The 22,307-nt window shown below is 34.3% G+C and overlaps 1 protein-coding gene across 1 annotated transcript; it reads right to left on the bottom strand.

Moving 5' to 3' along the window:
• Positions 1–579: 579 nt before the first annotated feature.
• LOC142348702 (uncharacterized) lies at positions 580–21,804 on the bottom strand. Its single transcript, XM_075400152.1, has 7 exons — positions 21,374–21,804; positions 20,989–21,155; positions 16,467–16,567; positions 13,401–13,562; positions 7,637–7,884; positions 4,343–4,490; positions 580–831 (listed from the first exon to the last, which is right to left on the bottom strand). Exons 1-7 carry the CDS (start codon positions 21,653–21,655, stop codon positions 626–628), a joined length of 1,314 nt encoding a protein of 437 aa, XP_075256267.1. The 5' UTR covers positions 21,656–21,804; the 3' UTR covers positions 580–625.
• Between the last annotated feature and the right edge of the window lie 503 nt (positions 21,805–22,307).

Raw genomic sequence — 22,307 nt, 5'->3', positions numbered from 1 at the left:
AAGAAACTTCGTCGTTTACAGTTGATCAAAATTTTCCTTTTAAGGGGAGCGGCCTTTGCTATCAGCAGGACCTCTTTGGTTCTGATCAGAGCCATCAGACTCTAGATGTGTCTCTGATCAGAATGCGGTTTTTTGTTGTCGCCTGGCATGGCTAACATCTCTCAGTAAAAATTACAAAAAATCTACGGAAAAATTTGCGCTCAAAATGGTCTCGGATCATACCCAATTGCGCTCAAAATCTTCTCTGATCAACATAATTTGCGTTTGAATTCACCTCTGATTAGACCAAACCAGACGGAATTGACCTCTGATCAGACCATCCCCAGATCGAACTGGCCTCTGATCATACTGCTGTGCGCTCGAACCAAATCCCAAACACTCTCATTTTGGTCTGGAAACACACCGTGTTCGTTAAACTTGTATGCTCAGAGGTGACTTCCGTGTATCACCTCAACCTGGGCTCCAAATAATTTAAAGCGTGGCACCTCACTTCGGTGTGGCACCTCAACCTGGGCTCCAAGGCACCTCCCTGAGCTCGAAAAATAATTTGGGCTAACTTAAGACACTGCATGTTTTTATTTTTCGTACGAAAACATATAATACATTTTAAATATAGAGTTGTATATCAGTTTATAGTTTTATTCCTCAGCTTCCAAGGTATGGGTACGAATCTAGGCAAGCCCATGTTTACCCCAGTTTCATCGTGGGTTTTGTGTCCTTTTGGGTAGAGTACCTGTTTCTTGTCTTTTCCGAACAGTGCACCAAAGTCTCCATACGATCCGTAAGATAGTATAAGTACGTCGCTCATGGCCATCAGAGCCATATCAATTCCTGAAAAATATGTATTTATCGTATTTCTCACTGTTTTTTGTAGCAACATGATTACAGATGTGACCGGGGAAGCGCTGTTGGAAATCTTTGACAGCATTTAGTATAATGTTTCCAAACAATTAAGTTCAAATTTAACTCATTTCCAAACAATTTCCAAAGTTCAAACTGCTTCAAATCTGGAATTATCAGTCACTGATACTCCACGCAATTGGACATATGTATTAAGAGAGCTGAATTCAGCTCTGGGATAAAATTTTATTGTTTTTTGACTGTAGTAGTAATTGACCTACAAATTATGGGTAACTTGTCAAAATATAGTTGATAGCCGATTGATATTACTTTATCAGCAGTTGAATTCATGTGTCTAAATCAATATGAGTAACTTACACTTAAATTTTAACGAACAAATCTTGCCGTAATTTTTTCACATTTCATCAATTTTTGAGCCATCAAAGTAGCATGTTTTCAATATCATTGCAAGTTTTTTTTGACTTTTTGTCTATATAATATGCAGGGCAAAATGTATAAACTGCCTTTAATTTTAGAACATTTTTTACTACATTACGTTACAAAAAACTAGACTTTGTTTTTTCGAGACAATTTTGAATTTCGAGGAGAATAGTGACAACGCCTTATATTATTTTTAACTTTATTGTTATCCAAATTGGAAAAAAATAGAGGTTAATCGTGGAAAAAATATGTCGAAAGAAATATGATCTTCACCAGTGGTATTTTTGGGACATCATAATCATTGTCCGCGATTTTGAACAAATAGTTCCTCTGAAAACTCTTCAATTGGCCTAAAATTTTATTAAATACTGGACATTAGTTAGTATTTACTTATGACCCTATTCAGTCAGATAGTTAATTGTTCTTGTGACCCATGATAAGGTTGATAGCAAATCTACTAATTGTCTTGTTAATCTACAATTAGTATCTGGAGGTTAATACACTATGGTACCAAAAAGCTACGTACACCTAAAGATTTTTAAAAAAGCAATAGAAACAACAAATAATATAACATTTTGAGTTCAAATTAGTTCTCTAATAACGCGTCATTACACCTTTAGCTTTTTTAACGTCTAGTGGACGGTTTGTATAGTTTTCATACAGGTTTCTCACGACATCTGCGTCAATTTCATTCCAAATTCTATACACTTTTTCTTCTAAATTTTCCCAAAAAACTGTCTGTTTTCGTAATCGCTGCTTCAAAATCGCCCATAAATTTTCAATAGGATTCAGATCTGGACTATATGCTGGCCATTCCAGTACCTCCCACTCGTTTTCTTGGAAGAAATTGCCGATAATCTTCGATTTATGCACAGGAGCATTATCTTGCTGAAAACTAAGGTCCAGGAAATGCATTTTTTCTTCGTAATTTCTCAAAATTTCCAAATAACCGACAGCGTTTAGCTTGTTTGGACACTTAACAAGCAATTTCGGTCCATCTGATCGTATTTAACCCCAAAACATAAGTGATCGTTTGTCCGAACTCAAATTTTTTGTAATTTTTCAAGAAATCTTGTTCCATTTCTTCGAAAAACTCTAACAATTCCGTCGCTGGAGATGCGCACCCTTGTTTCATCAGTGAAAACCACATTCTGCCAGAAAGAGAACGGCTTTTTGAGCATATTGATACGCCATTTTGAACGAAAACACTTGCTTTTCTTCTTCAAACTGACTTTTTTGCAGCATTTCTTGAAAAAACGCCATATTTTTTGAGAGTTCGTCTAACTGTACCTCTGGAAATTGTATCCTAGCAAGAGAAAGCGTTATGAACCACACGAATTCGCTCCAATGAGGTTTTGGGATCTTTCAAAACATCGGCAACTAACTTTTTTTACGATTTTTTTTACAATTTGGGGGGTCTTCCGCTCCATTTTTGGGCCTCGAAACTGTTGTTTTTCAGGTAACGGTTGTATGCATACTGTGCACTGGATCTTGATTTCAAGTTGAGTTGTTTTTGTATTTTAGACCATTTAAATCCGACATCTCGTAGCGTAACAACTTGGCAAACGGTATAAGAACAAAGCGGTTTAACCATCTTTTCTGTTTAAGCGGAGAAAGTGAGAATGAAATATCTCTTAAAAGTTTAAATTTCACACCTTTTTTCACGCCTTGTCGCAAATCATGCTTATGAAGCACGAATCATGCTTTAAAAGCAGAAATCATGCTGCACGTAGCTTTTTGGTACCATAGTGTATATCTGTTAATCACCCATTAGGCTCTCTTTTCTTTTCGGTCTAGATGACATGTTGGTAACTATCGTGGTTGTCAGAATCGTCTAATGTAGATAATAGTGATCCGTGAACAAAGGTAACGGTTGGAATGGACAACCGTGATGAAATCTTGTTAGTGCAGTCCACGCTTGCTAAGAAACAGGCATCTTGGACAAATTTGACGGCAACTGTCAATTGTAACAAAAACTTGACACTAAACTTGCTTGCTGTCACAAATATTCACTCACCGTTTTAAGCCTAATCTTAAAAAATGGTCAGTATAATTACTGACTTCTTAATGTAATTTTATTCGGGTAGATTTTGCAACGTAATGTAATAATATCCACGAAAAGACTATTCATTGTTCTTTGTTATTTGAATAGATCTTCCCCAAGACCCGTGTCGAAAAAACCCCCTGGTTACCCCCCAGACTGATGTAAAAGTTGGGGTGTTAATCGTCTAGGGGGGATTTAAGCGAGTTAAACTTAGGGGGGTAATGGGTAATGGGGGTAGTGAGGGGATTTTAGATTTTATCCCCCAAAAATTACCACACAGAAATATGGAAGATTATAGGTGTAATTTAAAGGGGTAAAACGATGTATGATTGGGGGGGGGGGGGGTAATGCGGAGTAATGGGAGGGAATTTTTAGATCTTACCCCCAAAACCTACCCCCGAAAAGATGTAGGATTAGGGGGTAATTATAGGGTGGTAAAGCGTTGTAAGATTAGGGGGGTATTGGGGTGCAATGGGGCGTAATGGGAGGTAATATAGTGAACTTTTAGATTTTACCCCCAAAAAGATTTATGTTTATGGGGTAAATTTTTTACCATCCAAAACGAGTAAGATTAGGGTGTAATTTTAGGGATAAAACAATGTAAGATAAGGAAGGTAGGGAGATTAATGGGGATTTTTTAGATTTTAGTTCTAGATTTGCAGTAAAATCGAAGAAATATCTTATATCGAATTTTTCAGGAGCACAATCTTAAAAGAGATAATGAATCTAGGACTCTTTTTGGATGGTAAAAGAGCTTTCATAGATTGAGCTCATAAATAAAAAATTACACAACTCAAATATTACGTAGATGATAAAGTCTGGGTGTATTTTTCAAACCAGTTGAAACTAGTTTTATTGTTTAAGTTCTCCGAAACTTTTTTTCTAAGTTATGTATTAAGATAATTTTTCATAATATGAGCAAAAATCAATACAAATAATGGTATTCCACAGTTATCAAACCGAAGTATCATACCATGTATTATACCGTGTAGAAAATTAACAATCAAGAGTACTAACCAGAAAAATCTTTCTGATCATCGTTAAATAGTTTGGACTGGATAGGAGCCACAATCACAATTTTCATGCCTCTGAAGTCTCCTTCGTGACTTTTGAAGAAACCCTCGACATCTCTGCTGGTATAGCCCAGTATATAAAACACTGGCTTCTGAAACAAAATCTCGAATTCCTGAAAAGCGAGAAAATTTGTGTTCCGAAATTTTGTTTTCATAAGAATCAGAAAAACAAATAAACGCTTTTTTAAACTGAAAATGAAATGGTTCGTTTAGCCTAATTAGAGCTGAGATAAGAGAATAGCCGCCACAATTTTGTGTATAAACTTAGAAAGATGCAAAATCATAATTAAAGAGGTCGTAATCTATCCGGGCCGGTGGGGGGGGGGGGGGGCGAGACAATTGCGATGCTCTACGTATATCTTGGCAGAGAACATATTCAAAAAGGAAAATTCTGTCGAGATCTTGCCTTGTCTGGCGCCGTTTTAACCCGGACAACTTGCATCACGTTTATGTTAATAGCTGAATAAGTTCCTATTCTTCTTTGGATTTTCTGAGGTCTGAAGTAATGGTCTGTAATATGTTATGCATTATGTAATATGTTATGTATTACATATGTTACATAACTTAGGTCTGCAATATTTCCATAACACTAAAAAGTCAAGATCAAACAAGGCAAAATCTTTACCGCACTCAGGCGGCTAAGACAGATTTGAATTGTCAACTTAAATGATATTAGGAAAGATGTATTTAACTTTAGAATTTTCCCCAAAACTAAAACTACAGAGGGGTATGGCTTTGCTAGTCGCTAGTTTAAACTAAGGGAAGCTTGAGTCGGGGGAGGAGGAGGAGGAGGAGGTGGTGGTGGTGGTGGTGGAGGAGGAGGAGGAGGAGGAGGAGGAGGAGGAGGAGGAGGAGGAGGAGGAAGAAGACAAAAGTGGGTTGATTACTGTTGTTAATAATTAAAGTAATGAAAATTGCCCTAATAAAATGATTAGGTGTTTTGTGAAAAATACATCACGTAGCTGGTAAAAAAACTGTTTTCAAAGCAAACTTCAAATATATACCGTTTATTTTATTAAGAGCCATACATCATTTTGATTTCAAACTATTTGATTTATTTTTTAAAGAGCAAAATTGATAGAAAACAAAAAACTTATCTAAACTGTTAAATAAACACGAGATGCTTGACCTTCATTATTAAACATTGCTTAACGAAGATGTTGGAATTTCAGTCGAGATATCGTCAAAGTCTATATAGCGTATAACCCGATTAAATTATCGCTTTTTTCAAATGAACATGTTTAAGACCTTCATTTTTTAAAAATCTTTTAAGCTGACCCTAATTTTGATAAGCTTCAACAGCCGAGATATTACTAAAAAACATTTTTTAGAGGTTGATAGTCTCTGTCCATTACTGGTGTTTTTCAATTTCTTTTTAATAAAAATTTGCTATTATGTATTCCTCTGTCATTTTAAAAAGCTTCTTGAATTGACGAATAATCTACAATCAGATGACTGGACCTACATCAAGTTTATAATTAGAAAGGAATTAGATGTAGCACTGAGTTGGTACAAATTTAAGAATCAAAACAGAAAATGATAATATAAGTTTTTGACGATACAAAACCTAACTCGAACACCAATTGGTGCTGTTAGCACTGACAAATAAACTATATCTCTATAGAGATCACGTGTCCTCAAAAATAAAAAGAGACTGTTCACTAAACAATTTACATCTTTTAATCAAAAATTTTGATTTTGAAATTATATTTCCGTGGTGTCACTTATTTGCTTCAATCTACCTTCTTGAGATAATGTTTAACTTTTATTTTTTTGGTAGTGACTTAACTTGAGTACTTATATAACAAAAAATGACTAAACTTATTTTAATCGTGGGATCTAGGGTCTGAGTATTTTACAATCCAACATTTTAATAATCTATTTGAGTTACAAAGAAGCTTGAAACTGTTCAATTTGCGGCATTGGATTTGTTCACCTCGATTTTTTAGCGAATAGTTGACTGTTTAAATGTCTGGGACATCGTTTTCGTGCAACTTTTTTCGTCCACATTTCTTCGTGCAAATATTTTCTTTTCGCCTATAGTCGTTCTTTTTGTAGTCGTATGACATATCCTGCATAATCACAGGTCTCCATTGCACTCTATGGATTTATAAAATAATCTGTTAATGATTTCAATTGATGACTAATGTTTTTAATAAGTTTGACATTAAAAAGCAAAATCAACATCTTAAAATAATAAATAACTTATAATTTTAGTTATTTGATTTTTATCGCCTTTCGTTCTGGTATTCATTTATGATAGTTATAGGTCTCATCGGCCCTCGCTTAGGCAGATTGTTTCATCCCTTTAGTAGTGGAATAAACGTTAAGTTTATATGTGAGTTTTTTATCTCTTCCTCATTTGGTAGACAATTAAGTGAAAAATGTAGATGAGCGTGCTCGGAACTTTATGTGCGAACGCATATTACCGAGCCTCCTTGTTTTTATTTGCATTTCAGTACCTTTAGGGTAGACTATAAACTGAGACTATAATTCGGGGTTCAACTCTAAGTTTAAACATGTGGTTCCTCGAAATATCCCAGTCGTATATGTACTTGTACCACAGAACAGCAGTATAATATAACTGGACATAATCGACTAAAGTCAGACAAATTTCTCTCAAGCGACCGCCGAAGGGTTGGCTTCGTCGGTAGCTAGCCACAATTTAGTGAGGCTAGCTTTAGCTTAATTGAAGGGGCGTGAGGTGAGGTTAATAGATGATGACATCACGCCACATAACTGACATCAGGCAAAAAGTCAGTCAACCGAAAAATCGCATAAAAAGACCAACAAGACTAATATAATTGCTATAAACCTTGTTTGAGAGCAATTAAATATTCGGCAGTCGATTGATCCTACACTTAATATTGACCACAATGTTGAGCCAATATAACCCAGGCTAAGGCAACCAGAAAAAATGCAATTTGAACGTCGGGCAATGTAAATTTCCAGAATGAAAACGACATTTTACACCCATTTTTAGGTCAGCAGAAAAAGTTAGGAAGAAGTCATCGTAACGGACCAATTCAGCTAAGTTTGTTGAGGGAAAAATCTTCCGATATTAAATTTGTATGATAGATATACAATTTAATCACAATGAAAATACAGGTCTTTCCCATTATAGCCCTCCCATGAAATTATAGCCCCCATTATGGTATATTTAACATGATGGGGGGGGGGGCTCTAGGATACCTGACCACTAAGCTGGGGGGCTACAATAGGAAAGACTCGAAAATACCTTGTAAGAATTGACGACAGTTTTGAATGCCTCCTGCATGTAGTTAGTCTCATCAAACACACTAGGACCCCAGCCGAGTGCCCTCAAGTGCCTCAAGTAGTCACCCATACGCATGTGAACAAACACAACCGTGCAGTCCTCTTTTGAAGTGCAATCGTGAATACTGTTCAAATGGTTCAGAACTATCTCTGCGTCTTTCCACACATCCTCTCTGAATCTGACTCGAGTACGGAACTCATAGTAATAGGCTGTAAAAAGAAAATATTTAGGTCACGGTGCGCTGATTACGTCACTATACTTTTCAAGTCGTGTAAATGGCTTGTCGAGATGTCAGTGCTATGAAAGTTCATTTTTTGTAAGAGATGCGCTAAATCGGCTACAGCTATGGAAAAAATGCGTTGAAATTTCAAATAGTTTAGCTCAAACATGCTGTATCTAATTAAAAATGCCAAGCAGCAATGACTAAGCTGAGGACGAAAAAGCTAAGACAAAGGACGGCGCGCTTCGAGACTGCGATAAGGAGAGATTTTGAACAAAAGGTGCTTAAACTCGCCGGTTTATTTGAAAATCAGCTGCTTACAGCGCAAATCATAATCAATTTCTGCTTTTACGCATCTCACAGCTTTTCAGAGCAATATATTGCAAAGTTTTCGAACTGTTTTTTTTGCAAAATAGTTAAGTTCATTCCAGCGCTAATTTTTTGAGAAACACACCCACCCGGATATGGCTTTGTGAATCTAATTTGGACAAAGAGAAAACCTGAAAACCTGGTATTCGTCAAGAACAACATAGCTACTTAAAATGTAAGTCACAAGAGAACTTAACAGAGTCAGGTAACCTAGTCTGCAAAATTAATTTTGACTGTTTTAAAATCTTACCGTGTTAAGTGAAACGGAACTTTCCAACTATCACATTAGTATTTCAAAAAACTTAGAAAATTGTCTGTCCTTAATTTAAAAAAACAAACATAGCCGTCAGATTGCCGTAAAATAGCCACTATCGCACAATGGGATGGAAACAAGAAACATGCCCGACAGATTGCCGGAAATTAGCCGCCGTTGATTCCCAAAACTCTATTGGGGTTGAAAGAAAATAAAATATCAGCAAAAATTGATTTATGAACAAAAACATTTTTAGGTGCAATTTATTTTGATGTTATTTCGTAATTGAACATACTCCTGTCTCTCAGTGAGAGGCTACAGGGTCTAGTATCAATACCAATAAGATTATAGATAGTAACTAAAACTCATGAGAACAAAGTTCAAGTACCGGGAATCTAAAAATGGTATTATGGGTTTATTCCGTTTCTATTTCTGACTTCATTTTTTTATATTGACTCTGTTCATTTTGAATTGCTTTGCTGAGCAACTGATGTTCAAATTCACTTTTAGCAGAATGAGAGAAGAGAGAAACTAAACTAGAGAAGTTAAAAAGATTTCACGCAAAATGTGGAAAAAACGGCAAAATGGGTTAAGCGAAAAAAAGTTCGACGAAGTAAAAAGATAGGAGCGCTTTAATAGCCGGCTGAGAAGATGAGGGCGGCTATTAAAAAGAAAAACATAACCGACTAAACGTCTGAAGAATTGGTCTTGAGCGACTAGTGGGAGCTCTAATCAATTGCAACCTGCTTCAGTCGGGGGGAGGAGCCTAAATGGGACTAAGATGTTCAATAATTGGCTTCAAATAACCTCATTAGAGGTTAAGATATACCACTATTAAAATTTAAAGTGAAAATTGGCACCAGTTTTAGCGCACTTTTCCTTTGACATTTAGTATTAAATTGCCGCCAATTGACTTCAGCTGCTCGAAATTGTGATTGAGAGCGAATTTTAGATCACGCGAAACGCAGAAGGTCAAGGGCGTAAAAGTCACTTGAAAAGTGAAAACCGTCAAGCAAAAGTTTTGCATAAAAACTACACACAAGTGTACAGTAATTGCTATGAACTTCGTTCAAGAGCAATTAAAAAGAAGACAAATTGACCAAATCTTTTCCTGTTTTTTTAGTGCCAAAAATTGATTAAATTTGGCACGCGGTTTCAGTAAGATTATAAAACTATACTAAATTCAGCTTCTAAACTGAAAGCAAATAAGCTTAATACAAATGTCATAGAATCAGCTAGCAGACACTTTTATGAACTTTGGCAACCTAATGCACTATGATTTAGTGATTGGGATTTATCGGATTATCCTGTCTCTTTAAAATTTGATTTTTTGACATTGCCAGAATTCACCACTATGCTCAAATACAGTTAAAACAGTGAGTGAAGTCAGTAAGATATAAATCGTGCAAATTTTAAAAAGAAGAGCGCCTAAATATAGCCGTTGAGATGCTGACGGCGGCTTTTTAAAAATGAATGTTGAGATATTATGAGTTAACGGTAATAAAATGACTTCTCTTACGATGCAATTTGCTGCTACGTTGAAACTTGCTGCTGTTACGCTGGAACTTGGCTGTTATTGATAGATTTGCTTTAATTACAGATTATGATAAAGTTTAATTGTCACCAGACAAATGTCTATCAGTTTTTGTAACATATGTTGGATAATTTTATGATTACCGTACAAACAATTCCACATAATTACTAGTAGCTCCCCTATCAACAAAGTTGACCGTTTGGTCTACTTAACCTCTGTATTTTATCAAAAGGAATGTTATAAAAACACAAAAACATGACCTAGTTATGTGGACTAATTCGGCTTAGGGACAATTTGCAGCTGAAAGTTTCTTTTAGTGCTCCATTTCATAATTTTTTTGAATTGTAGGATAAGCTTGGTCTTTTAAGTTTCACAGCGCAAAAGCATAGTCTTTTAAATTATTACAAATAGATATCTTTCAATCAAGTCTATTGTTTTTTTACGATACTTAAAATACTAATAAATCAAAGTTTCGATAACCACCAATTTGGTAGTCAAATGTTCTATTTAAGTTTTTAACGATTGCACTGTACTGAGTTGGGTGACGTTGATTAAGATAGAAGCAAAGTCAATCATAATCAAATTCAGGTAACTCGAACAGCGTAGAACTAACTATGTTTCCATAATTTATCTCTGTCGCTAAATGAACAAACAACGATGTTCATCCGTAATATTGATTTTATTGTTTTTGTACGAAAAACCAGCAGATTTACTACAAAAAATTATCTGGGCGTTTTCAGTTTCATGGAAGTTTCCACTTGCTACAAACATAGAGTCACTCTTAGACACATAAAAGCCAGACAAAATGATTGCATTGAAAAAGAATAGGTACATTTGAGGTGAGATTCTAATGGAGCTGAACTTAACGGAAGTAAATAAATTTTTTTTGAAGCTGTCAACTAAAAGTGATGGAAACCATAATTCAGAGTCTTCGGAAGGTAAACTCTGAGGTTGTGCGAACAGTTGATTGAGGTTTTTTTGATAATTCGCATGAAACTGTTGAATTTATCGCCTAATCGATTTTTTTACAGGAAGTATGCAGGTTTTCCGCTCCAAAACAATAAAATCAATATCACTGATGTGCATCGTTGTTTGTTCATTTAGCGATATAGATACGTTATGGAAACATAGTTGAGCTAAAACTATGATGTTTAAGTTGCCTGAATTTGAATATGTTTGACTTTTGCCTCTGTTCTAATCAAAAGGTTGTCCATCTTCTACCCAAGTAAAATGCAATCGTTAAATATATATATATATATATATATATATATATATATATATAAAAATTGACTATCATTATAGTAAATATCGAAGATTTCAATTAATAGTATTTTAAGGATCGTAAAGAAACAATAGAGTCGGATTAAAGATCCCTAATTGTAATGCCTTAAAAGACTATGATTTAGCGCTGTGGAGCTTAGAAGGCAAAGCTTGTTGCACATTTGAAAAAAAAGCTGAAAGAAACGTTCAGCGACATATCATCCCTAAGCCGAATTATTCCACTTAACTAGGTTATGTTGATGTGTTTTTATAACACACCTCTTGAGGAAATATAAAGGTTAAGTAGATCAAATGGTCATCTTTGTTTAAAGGGGAGCTGCTTGTAATTTGAAATAATTTGTCGGTTAATCATAAAAAGAATCGAAGTATTTTTCACAGAACTCAAAACAATTTGGTCTGGTGACAATTAAACATTTTTTATTTACTTGTTTACTGTAATTCAAAAAATCAGGCTCAACTTTTTTTATTAACTGTCAATCTAAAAATCTGGCTCACCAAAAGTCAATATAAGGATTTCGAATCTGCGAGCTGTTGGAGACGTGCTCTCTTGCAATCATGAAATACAGTTGGAGTGAAAAAATGGCGTACTGAGTTCCATTTTGAACGTCATTTAAGCTTCCCGGGTAAATCAAAAGTTGTTAGTCTAGAATTTTCCTCTTATGGATCTTTAATGTCATAGACGAAAAAAACTGTACAACATTGGTAGGATTACAACTTTCCCATAAAGGAAAGTTCTATGGTTACAAACTTATCCTAATAGGAGAGTTCTATGATTACAATTTTCTTTCATAAAATGGAAAGATCTAGGACAAAAAATCTTTTCATTAAAATGAAAGTCCTAGAACAACACATTTTTCATAAATGAAAGTTCTAGGACTACATTTTTTTCATGTTCAATAGTTACAACCTGATAACGACACCACAGTCTTAAAAACAATTAGTAAAGGATTTTTAGCTTGTTCAGGAGGTCTCTTAACTATCTCAGAACACAAGAAAATTTGTTTGCTTAAGAGGCAAATAATCTTGCATACTAAGAAAAAATTAGAGGCTGGGATAGCTAAAATTTAAAAAGGTCCCGAAAAGGCCAGAACCACTCATGATTTAAAATGATTTAAAATGTTGTTTCTGAACACTAATCACCTAAAAATTCCTCATTTCATCAACATATATCTGAACTGAGCATAACTAAATCAGAAGAAGAAAATGGGTAACTGCAAGTTGCCAAACATTTGCATTGAAATTTTTGAGCTTTTTCCCTAATAGTGGCATTTTACAGACTTGAAAGTAACTTAAACGTTTTTCAAAAATTATCTTCCTTATCTTAAACAAGTGCGTCTTTTCTGTGGTGGTGGTTATGAAGGGCTATGAAAGATAGGGAAAAAGAAAAACACTTGAAAGATCCCTATCTTATAATAAAATCAAAATCGTTTTCTAGCAGTTTTTTGTTGAATCTGAAAGGGTTTTCTATGTGTTTAAGTAATCAATCTATAAAACACGTGTATTAATTTTGAGCATGCTTCAGCAATTTACTATAAATTGTACCGCTCTAATCTGCTTCGAAATCGGTTGCTATTTCCACAGATTTCACAAACAAAGAAAAACAGGATAACCAAAACATGCTCAAAGCGCTCGCTCAAACTAGAGAAACTAAGTAACTTAGCAACTAAGTAAAATATGAACTGGATGCACGAGTTTTGTTGCCAATTGCCATATCATAGAAACCTATTATTACACAAAATCCCGAAAAGCCATTTTGTGAAATATGGTAACCAAGTAATGGACCTTAAATGTGTCTAGTACACCAGAAATGGAGCAAATGATTGCTTTTACTTCAGAAGGATGGGAGGAGGGGGGGGGGGGGGGGGTGGAAGGGTTGTCTGGTAACGATGGTTTCCATACCCGGGTTGAAATTTATTTGATTTCATACAAGGATCATATTTCATACTGATAATACTCGACTTCTTAGTACGATCCTAGTATGAAACCAATGGAATCATAGATGAACCAGTCATGAAACGCAAGAATTGCACGGTTGATAATAGTACGATGGCCAGCATGGGTGACTAACTAGCAGTAATCCACGGCAAGAACTCTGGGTATTGTGGCAATTTTATCTTTCTGCCCTCAACATCACTGGGTGATCCTCCTATGGCTAACAACCCCTTCTCCCATAAACTGCCTCTTGACGGTGATATTGTTTTTTCTCGTGGTAATTGAGGTGGGCTGCATTCTGAAATGATACTTGGAGTAAGAAAACAAACCTTTCAGGAATTGAGATATCTCTCACTGTAAAATACGGAGCAAATGCATTTTATGATATTTTACCCTTATTATAAATTGTCAATATAATTTACCCTTTTATTTTATAATGCAACCCATTTCTAACTTAAAATTGAGTACTTCTGTCTGCGCTGCCTTCAAGGAGGCTATCTGTTAATGGAAATACAAAGAGAGAAAATTGACTATGACTGCGCTTTCTCTGCTATTAATTTTTTCGTAGTGTAAGACTATTGTTTTTTACCCCCATCGAGCTTATGAAACTCAGGCAATTTTTTCATAAGCCGAATTTAACTCAAAATCTGATTTGACGAAGCAAGTCATATGAAATTATATATTTTTTAAAACTGGAATATACCTGTTTCTTTTCAACCAGGTTTAGCTGCTTAAGCACAACATGTGCCCTTTTTTGTATTAAATTTCTAAAGTTATATACATTAAAATTATAAATCAATGGCTTCAGCCTAGCTCAATTTTTCTTTTTTTCTCCTCTGTTTTCTTAGACTAAACAAATTTGATATTCAATCATATATTAAGTGATGAAATGCTTCAATTCTTTTTCACCTGTTTGTTTTGATTTTTCCATACAATTACAGTTCGTTACCAAGAATGATGAATTTATTCACATATTATGTGGATTATAGTTTTAAAAAAATTGGTAAGTTGGTTATTCCAAATTGTAACAGATTTTCATTTGAATGCAACTCAATTGCTACTAATTTCGAAAACTTTTAATGGAAACTAGGCCACAGAAGATATAGAATATCATTCGTAAAAAACATTAGTATAGAATATCATTCGTTCATATTTGTTATTGCGAAATTGGTTAAAAAATTTCAGTATAGCTAAGCCTCTGTGGTGTTATGACGCTGTAACTAGTTATTCTTTCCTGCTTCCTCCCTTGCTGTTTGTCACTTTTTGAGTATTTTTCAATAGAGTTTTTTTGAAATCAATTCACAAGAACGCGTTGGATGTTTTCCCCGGGTCGCCACGTCCTAGTAGTCATTCACGGATGATATATGTTGTGATAAAAATCAAAACGTCTTTTCGAGTACGATTCTTGTATGACTAGAGAGAAATCATAAACGATCCTTTTGTGAATACCAAGAAATTATATATGAAACTAGTATGATTACCAAAAATCATACATCTATTTTTCATAACCCTTTGAAGATAAAAAATGTCATCTGACTACATTCTGTGAGAATTTGTGGCACCAGTCAATGTTTGATGTGTCATGTATGACCATGTATAATTTCCACTAAATTTCCTAAATTTCAGTAGAAAATAAAATTTGAACAGTTTTTAGGTTTTGAAATTTTTTGTTTGATCCTGGTATGATTTCTAGGAAATTATATATGATCGTTGTATGACTACCAAGAGTTCGTACAAATCATATTTGACCAAGTATGATTATTAAAACTTATATATAACGTAGTGTGATTACAAAGAATTGTGTATGATGAGCAACCGTGTTTAAGGTGATGCGGTTTCATGAGTCCAGATTTTTTCCTCATTTGCGCAATTTTTGCTCGCAATTTTTTCGCTAATTAACAAATGATTTTTTTTCAGTTGGAGTTTTACTGGTGATTAAGTGGTTGTTAACAAAATTTGCTTCATTTGAGTTAGAAGTTGATGTGCAAAAGTTAAAAGGATTTAGTTGTTGTCTTTTTCAACCAGAAAATCAAAGGGTATAAACAAGATTTTAATTGATCATTCTAATTATGTAAAAATTTTTTCAACAAGATTTTCCTGTCATATCTTTTGCTCATATGCGATATTTTAGTAGGAGAATTAAGTTCTATGCACATTTAGAGGATGTGAGGGATTAATGTCCCATATATTTTTTTTTTGCCAAATTTAAGTAACTTTTATCTGCTTTGCTTCCAGTGAAAATTATGCTTTTTAATGCTTTTCCTTCATCAGCATTTAGGTGCATTTTAGGAGGGTATGTTTTGTTTAATTGAGTGGAGTGGGTTGGGGTTAAAAGTGGGGGTGGAGGGGGAGCTCTAAGTGGGAGCAGAATGTCAAACTCTTGGAATAGTCTTGATGAAACAATGTCTCTTGAAACTATGTCTCTTTAACGTAAAACTTGTCTCGTTATGTTTTTTCTTCTTATTCTAAAAATTGCAGGAAAGAAACTAGCGGCCACCCGGGTTGAAGTTTTCTTGTCTTCATACAAGTATCATATATGATTTCATACCGTCCGTATTTGATTTTGTAATACGATTCTTGTACGAAAAAAATCATATATGTTCCTTGTCAAGTTACCAAGAATTCACACAAATCATATATGACCCAGTATGATTACTGAGGATCATATATCACCTAATACGAAATCAAAGAAAGCTGTCTGATCGGTAACCCGAACTGTAAAGATCTCAGAGAACTAAATGCCCTCCGGGCTCTACATGTTTATCCCGTTTTTGAGGACGAAAAGTCAAATGATCATATAAAAAAAACGACCAGACAAAAAGTTGGTTGCACAAACAAATACAAAAAGGAGAGAAGTAGGACTAATATAATAATAAAGACATTATTATAATTATAATAATAATGTCTTTACTATTATTATAATAAAGACAGAAGCAAGACTATTATAATTGCTGTAAACATCGTTCGAGAGGAGTTGATTCTCATTACTCTTCAAATTCCATTATTTCTCCATAATCATAGTGACACGATTAATTAGCAGTGATTTCTCTATTTTATTTGGTACTTCTCGCCTCATCAGGAATGACATTTATTATGATTTCTGAAATTGACATCTGAAGTTTCTGCTAATCATAAGAATAGTAAGAGTTTCATTAGGGTCGAAGTACTTTGAGATTTTGGGAAAAAATTGCAATGCACAGACCTTTTGGAATTGAAATACAAATTGATGATCCATCCTTTCTGCAGATGCTCTCCATGTCAAAAACTCGAGCTAGAATTCCATTTTGGAACTCATTCAAAACTGTAAGCTCCCAAAGGTACGTTATTTTCCCCGAAATCATTTGATTTAAGAAACCCTACTTTTTTCATTGTGCGCTCGTTTATCAATACCTGAAAAACTCTGCCAACATTTTAACTTCAGGAAAGTTTTTCTTGCACCCAAGATGAAAATTGAGAATGGTAACTGATTAGAAATATGTATAAAACATTGGATCGGATTACTTGTTCTTTTTCCCGGGTTGAGGTTTTGTCGAAAAAACTAATGTAAGAATTGCGGTGAATAGTAGTGAAAACAAATTTCTCCCCACAAAGCGCCCGCATCTTTTAGCTTTGAATGCGGTTTTTAGCGTTGAATTTTATTAAGATTTGCAGTTTATTATGGTGAAAATTTTGCGGTTTTTAGTGGTGAGTTTTTTTCACCGCATTCACCGGAATTCTTGCAAATATAAGCTGCCGTACACGGGTTCAAACCCTTCACCTCCTGCGTGTCAACAACTTCTCATTCCAGTTTTTAGTGATGAAGTTTTTTTCCGCCGCTCTCAACCCATTCACTGCTATTCTTAGATCTCTTTTAGCAAGTATTTCTGCGCTATAGATATTTGGTAAATAAAGCAATGCATTTTTGTAAGATTTGCAGTTCTTACCGCTGATTTTTTCCACCCCTTTCAACGCTTTCATCACTAATCTTAAATCTCTTTCGGCAAATTTTTGGCGGTGAAGGCATTTGGTAAATTTAACGGTGAATTTTTGTAACATTTGCAATTCTAAGCGGTGAATTCTTTTTTTTTCGCCGCCCTCACCGCATTCAACGCTAAAAATTGCAATTTATAGATCTTTTCACCGTATTCTTTGCAAATCTTGCTTTTTTCAGCAATTTTTAGCGTTGACCACTAGACCCGAGTTGCAACCAAGCAGACCAGAAAGCTTAGAAAACAGTTGAATGTATCACTGTAAAATAGAAAAAAATAGGAACAAATGACATCCCTCCACGAGAACGAAATTGATGTCTTGCTCATATAAGAACCAACTCAAACAAAAAATTACAGTAGTTTTTTTAGGACAAAACAGAGTTCGATCGATACCTTCAAATGCGTAATATACCACAAATGAGCTGTAAATTTTTTTGTGATGTAAAATTATTTCTCCGCCTTTTTGGGGTTACTCTGCCAAATCAGATCTGACTAGTATTCGCCTCTGATTTAATCCTTGTTCAACAAAATCAAAGCAAGGCACTGATGGCCTAATCTTTGAAGATATTTTGACCTGATTCTCGATTATTTCTGGTTTTTTTGGGGGGCTTCCATCCTACAAATTGAGTAAAATGATAAAACTTTTTAGGCTGATCACGCTCTTTTATTGTCTCAAATTTAATTTAAGATTGTTTTAATTGGTTTTTGATCCCTTGTGTTTGTAGTAAACGTTTTTCGATCCCATAGAATGATTCAAAAATATAACACCTGATAAAAAAATTTCAATCAATCACGCCAAGCCAATTGTCATGTCAGTTTTAGTTTTCAAGATTCTAGTTGTTGTAAAAATGACGTGATAAAAAGAGAAGCTTCGACAATGAGAATTGTTAATAAAAAGAGCTCTTATATTACTAAAGCCAAGACATTCAAACACTGTGTCAATGACACCAAAAAAATGACGTCTAAATTTTAGACATAATCCATTTTTGATAGGGTTTATGAGACCTGATGTTTCTGGTGATCTCAATTTGATTGTATAAAACATCTCAAAAAATATACCTCTCAATAAAAAGAACCATTAAATTAATCCAATCAAAAGCATTTATCTCAAATCCTTCCATTCAATTTCTGTGTTGTTATCGAAACCCCATTACGTATTCCCTAAGTGTTGTAGTCCCTACTTGATTTCACGAATAAAAGTTTGAAGCCATTAATTACAAAGAGCTCTTTAATTACTCTCGGCAATCCCGTTAAACTTTTTTTTGATTATACAATTCTAAGAACATTGCAGTCAGTTTTTTAGTCATTAGATGTTAAAAGTTTTGAAATTGTTTTCTTTGTGTCTTCAACAAATGTGATTTGGTTTGCTGAATTATCTAAAAAAATAAACAAGTTACAAATCGAATTTCTCCATTGGTCAAGCAAGGAAAACTGTTTTCTAAAATTAATTTTCGACAGCATCTAAATTGAAGTTGATCCATTTTGTTTTCTTTAAAAAAGAGATGATTTCTGAAACTATTTCGCAAAAAACATACAGTTAATAGGCAAGATTTTTAAATTAAAAACGCCAAAACCGTAGTTGTCTCATTTTAATTTCTCCCGACGTTTATTGAAATGGTTTCCGATTGTCTTTTTGTGAGGCGTGACTCGATTCCATAGGGAACTTTTCAGAAAAATCAGTTTAAAATTCTGACTTCAAATTGACGACACAGGAAACTGTCGTCTCAATTTTAACAGCATATTTTTTCAGCATTGGCTTTTGATCATTTGTTTGTTTTTTTTTAAATGAAGTCTTCAAAAAATTTTGAAAAAATTTGAACAGATAGAAGAGAGGCGATTGAAATAATCATCCCTCCTTTTGTGTTCCAATTAAACAATTGATATAATGTTATAAAGTTTTGTCAAAACCAAATTAGGTGATAAAAAGTTATTAATCTAAACATGCCACCCCAATTGATGTTTGAGTTTAAGTTATTTAAGTTTATTTGAGTTGCTTTATGATTTTTTTCGCTTTTTTAAATGTATTTCGATCTTATTGAATGTCTAAAAAAGAAAAGTTAAAAATGTTAGCTTAAGTCAATAAGCCATGGATACAGCAAACTGGATAAAAAAATAAAAAAATAAGACAAGAAGCTCGTTCATCTGCTTCTTACTTTCTTCATATTTTTTAATTACAACGATCTGTTGGAAGCCTTTTGCACTCAATTAGAAAAAAATTAGACTCTGAGAAGAAAATTAGAATTTAAGGTAAATTACTTTTATTGTTTCCCTTAAGAGCGACTGTTGTGAATGAAACCGGGTGTATACACAAGGATTTCTAATCCCAAGACATTTGACAATTTTTATTGTGTAAGATCTTACAAATTTCTTACAAAATTTTTTTATAAGTATTTATAGGATTATGCGTCGCCTGACTAAAACTTTGTAACACAATTTATCAGGTCTTACAAGATAAAAATTTTACACCATGTCTGATAAGATCTTACACGATAAAATTCACTTTTGTCAGATCTTACAAGATAAAAACTCTGTCCTATAAGATCTTACACTATAAAATTCTGCCTTACAAAAAATTTTTATCGTGTACAATATTACAAGAATCTTATAAGATCTTGTAAGATAAACATACACAAATCTATGACTAATCTTTTTGATAATGTTTTTATCAGATCTTATACAATTAAAATTCTTTATGTATGACATGTTCAATAAATTGAGGACAGTTCAGGGTTGCTTTCAAGCTGTAGCCAAAAAACTACAGCTTGCAACATTTAAGTGTCAGAACTTCTAAGTTTAGCCATAGTATCTAGTAAAGATTCTGAAATATACTGCCGTCAAAAAAGAAGCAACAAACATTTTTTTTGTTTTGAAACTGGTTAGTTGACCGATTATTTTTTTACTTTCATATGAACTTGACTACGTTATACGGTTATATTGAAATCATTGAAACACGTCTTATCGGATTTTACTCGATAAAAGTTCACCCCTACTTGAACCCTTATCGTGTAAGATCTGTTAAGATACCTATCAGATATTGTGAGATAACAATTCAGCAAAATTGAATTATTATCTTATAAGATCTGATAAGTGTTTTATCAGATCTTACACGATTAATTTTCACGTAGGGCAGAATTTTTGTCGTGTAAGACCAGATAAAGTTTTACACGATAAAGATTTTTGATCACCGCCTTATCAGATCTTACACGATAAAAATTCCAGAATCACTGGGGATATGTTTCTAAGCATAATCATGTTACTAGGAATTAGAGCAAAACGGGTGCAGAGGCAAATGAGGGAATAAAAGAATTAGAGCCTAATACTCAGTATGGACGGCCCAAAAGATCTCACTGATTCTAATTAAAGTACTACAACTGTAAAACGGAGAAAATCAAGAGTCCTGGTTTGATTAGCTTTGGCGTGCACCCGGGTTGCGGTTCGCGCTCACAACTCTCTCACCATAATAAATGCCTTTGAATTATCAAATGACTTTTTTTTTATCTCAATGCAGAAAATTTGACCAGATTGTTAGATATTTAAATGCTTTCCGATAAAAATTATTGTGTTTAAATCTGTAAGTATAATAAAACATTTAAAAAATTGATCAATCTGAGTTCGAGAATTATTTGGCTCAAATTTTTATTTATAGCATTCTGCTCTACGCCCGTTCTGCCATAGCTCCCTTCGTTTACATAGTGGTAAAATCATCAAAAAATGGCCAAATATTTTTTATTCGTCGGGAAAATAATTATCAATCCTAATTTTGATCCAAACTGCAAGTTGACAGCCAATCCGAGAGCTAAAAGACCCAATTGATTGCCCAAACGTCCGTTACAGTTCGACTGTCCAAAACCGTGTTGCAATAATAAATTCTGAATCTCAGAACAATTCAGAGCTTTGATCTCGTCCTCAATCGCTAATTTATTCTGAACGCACAGGTCGAGGTTTAATCATAGAAAGTGATGCAAGAAAATCCGGCGGGTCTATTCCACATTATCAACCCCCCCCCCCCCCCGAACCACCACCAACATTGCGATACTATAGCCCCCGGGGTATGCACACACGAAAAAGGTCCAAAAATTAATTACAATGGCTCTCAGTTCGTACATTCATACCAGCAGAAAGAAAACAAACGCCGCTAAACCTCGATCGGAGCAGAATCTGATAAAATTTTATCAGTTGAAATGCTGATTTTTGAGTTTGAACTTGTTAAACTTGAGCTTGCTAATTCTGTATTCTGCTTTTTGCTGTTCCAATCGCCTGGTGAAACTTGGCTCCAAATTTTGATAGGTTGGGAAAAATTTCTCCTTGTTGTTGTTGACCGGTGATAAAAAATAACTTCCATTTGATAAATCGTACTCACGATCAAAACAAAAACGAAAACATACCAAAAATAGTTTTTTGTGACTTCTGGTTTTTCAACCATAGTTGTAACTCAACTGGCTATAATAAATAAAACAAACAAAAAGTTATAAAGTAAACATCACACTGAAGACAACATTTCCAGCAGCCATAATGGCAATAAAAATGTTTTGTTTACATTTATAAGAGCATTTTAAAACACACTAATTCGCAGCAATGGAACGCAACTGCTGCTTGAAACACGCGGGAAGCACGAAACGCATGAATGAAAAAAAAGAATGAAAATTAATTCTCATATAGTGAAAAAATGTCACCATTTTCGAACATGAGATAATTTCTCGATCAAAAGAAACAGCTTTGGTTTTATTTCTTGAGGATTTTTCAAAATAAAAGGAAACGCAACCGTTTCTTGCAACGGTTTTTTTTTAAAATCTTATGAGACTTGTGGCCTTATTGAGATCTGACCTTGGAAAAAGATGAGAAAAGTCCATGATAAACGGGGATCTATTCTGTTGCCCCCCCCCCCCCCCCCGGCTTAGTGAGCTTATATATTTTAAGCCCCCAGGCTCACGTGCTATTTTCTTACATAGTAACGTGCTATATAACAACATATATTTTGTAACTGGGGGCGTAAAACACACTGGGGGGGGGGGGGGGTGAAACAGAAAAGATCCAACCAAAAAGGCTCGAATAGAAAATTGAAAACATCATAACTG

Source organism: Convolutriloba macropyga, chromosome 10 (genome assembly GCF_964194025.1).
Source record: "Convolutriloba macropyga chromosome 10, txConMacr16.3, whole genome shotgun sequence".
Classification (NCBI taxonomy): domain Eukaryota; kingdom Metazoa; phylum Xenacoelomorpha; order Acoela; family Convolutidae; genus Convolutriloba; species Convolutriloba macropyga.
The sequence above is the reverse complement of the archived record's forward strand: the minus strand, read 5'-3'. Positions and strand labels throughout refer to the sequence as shown.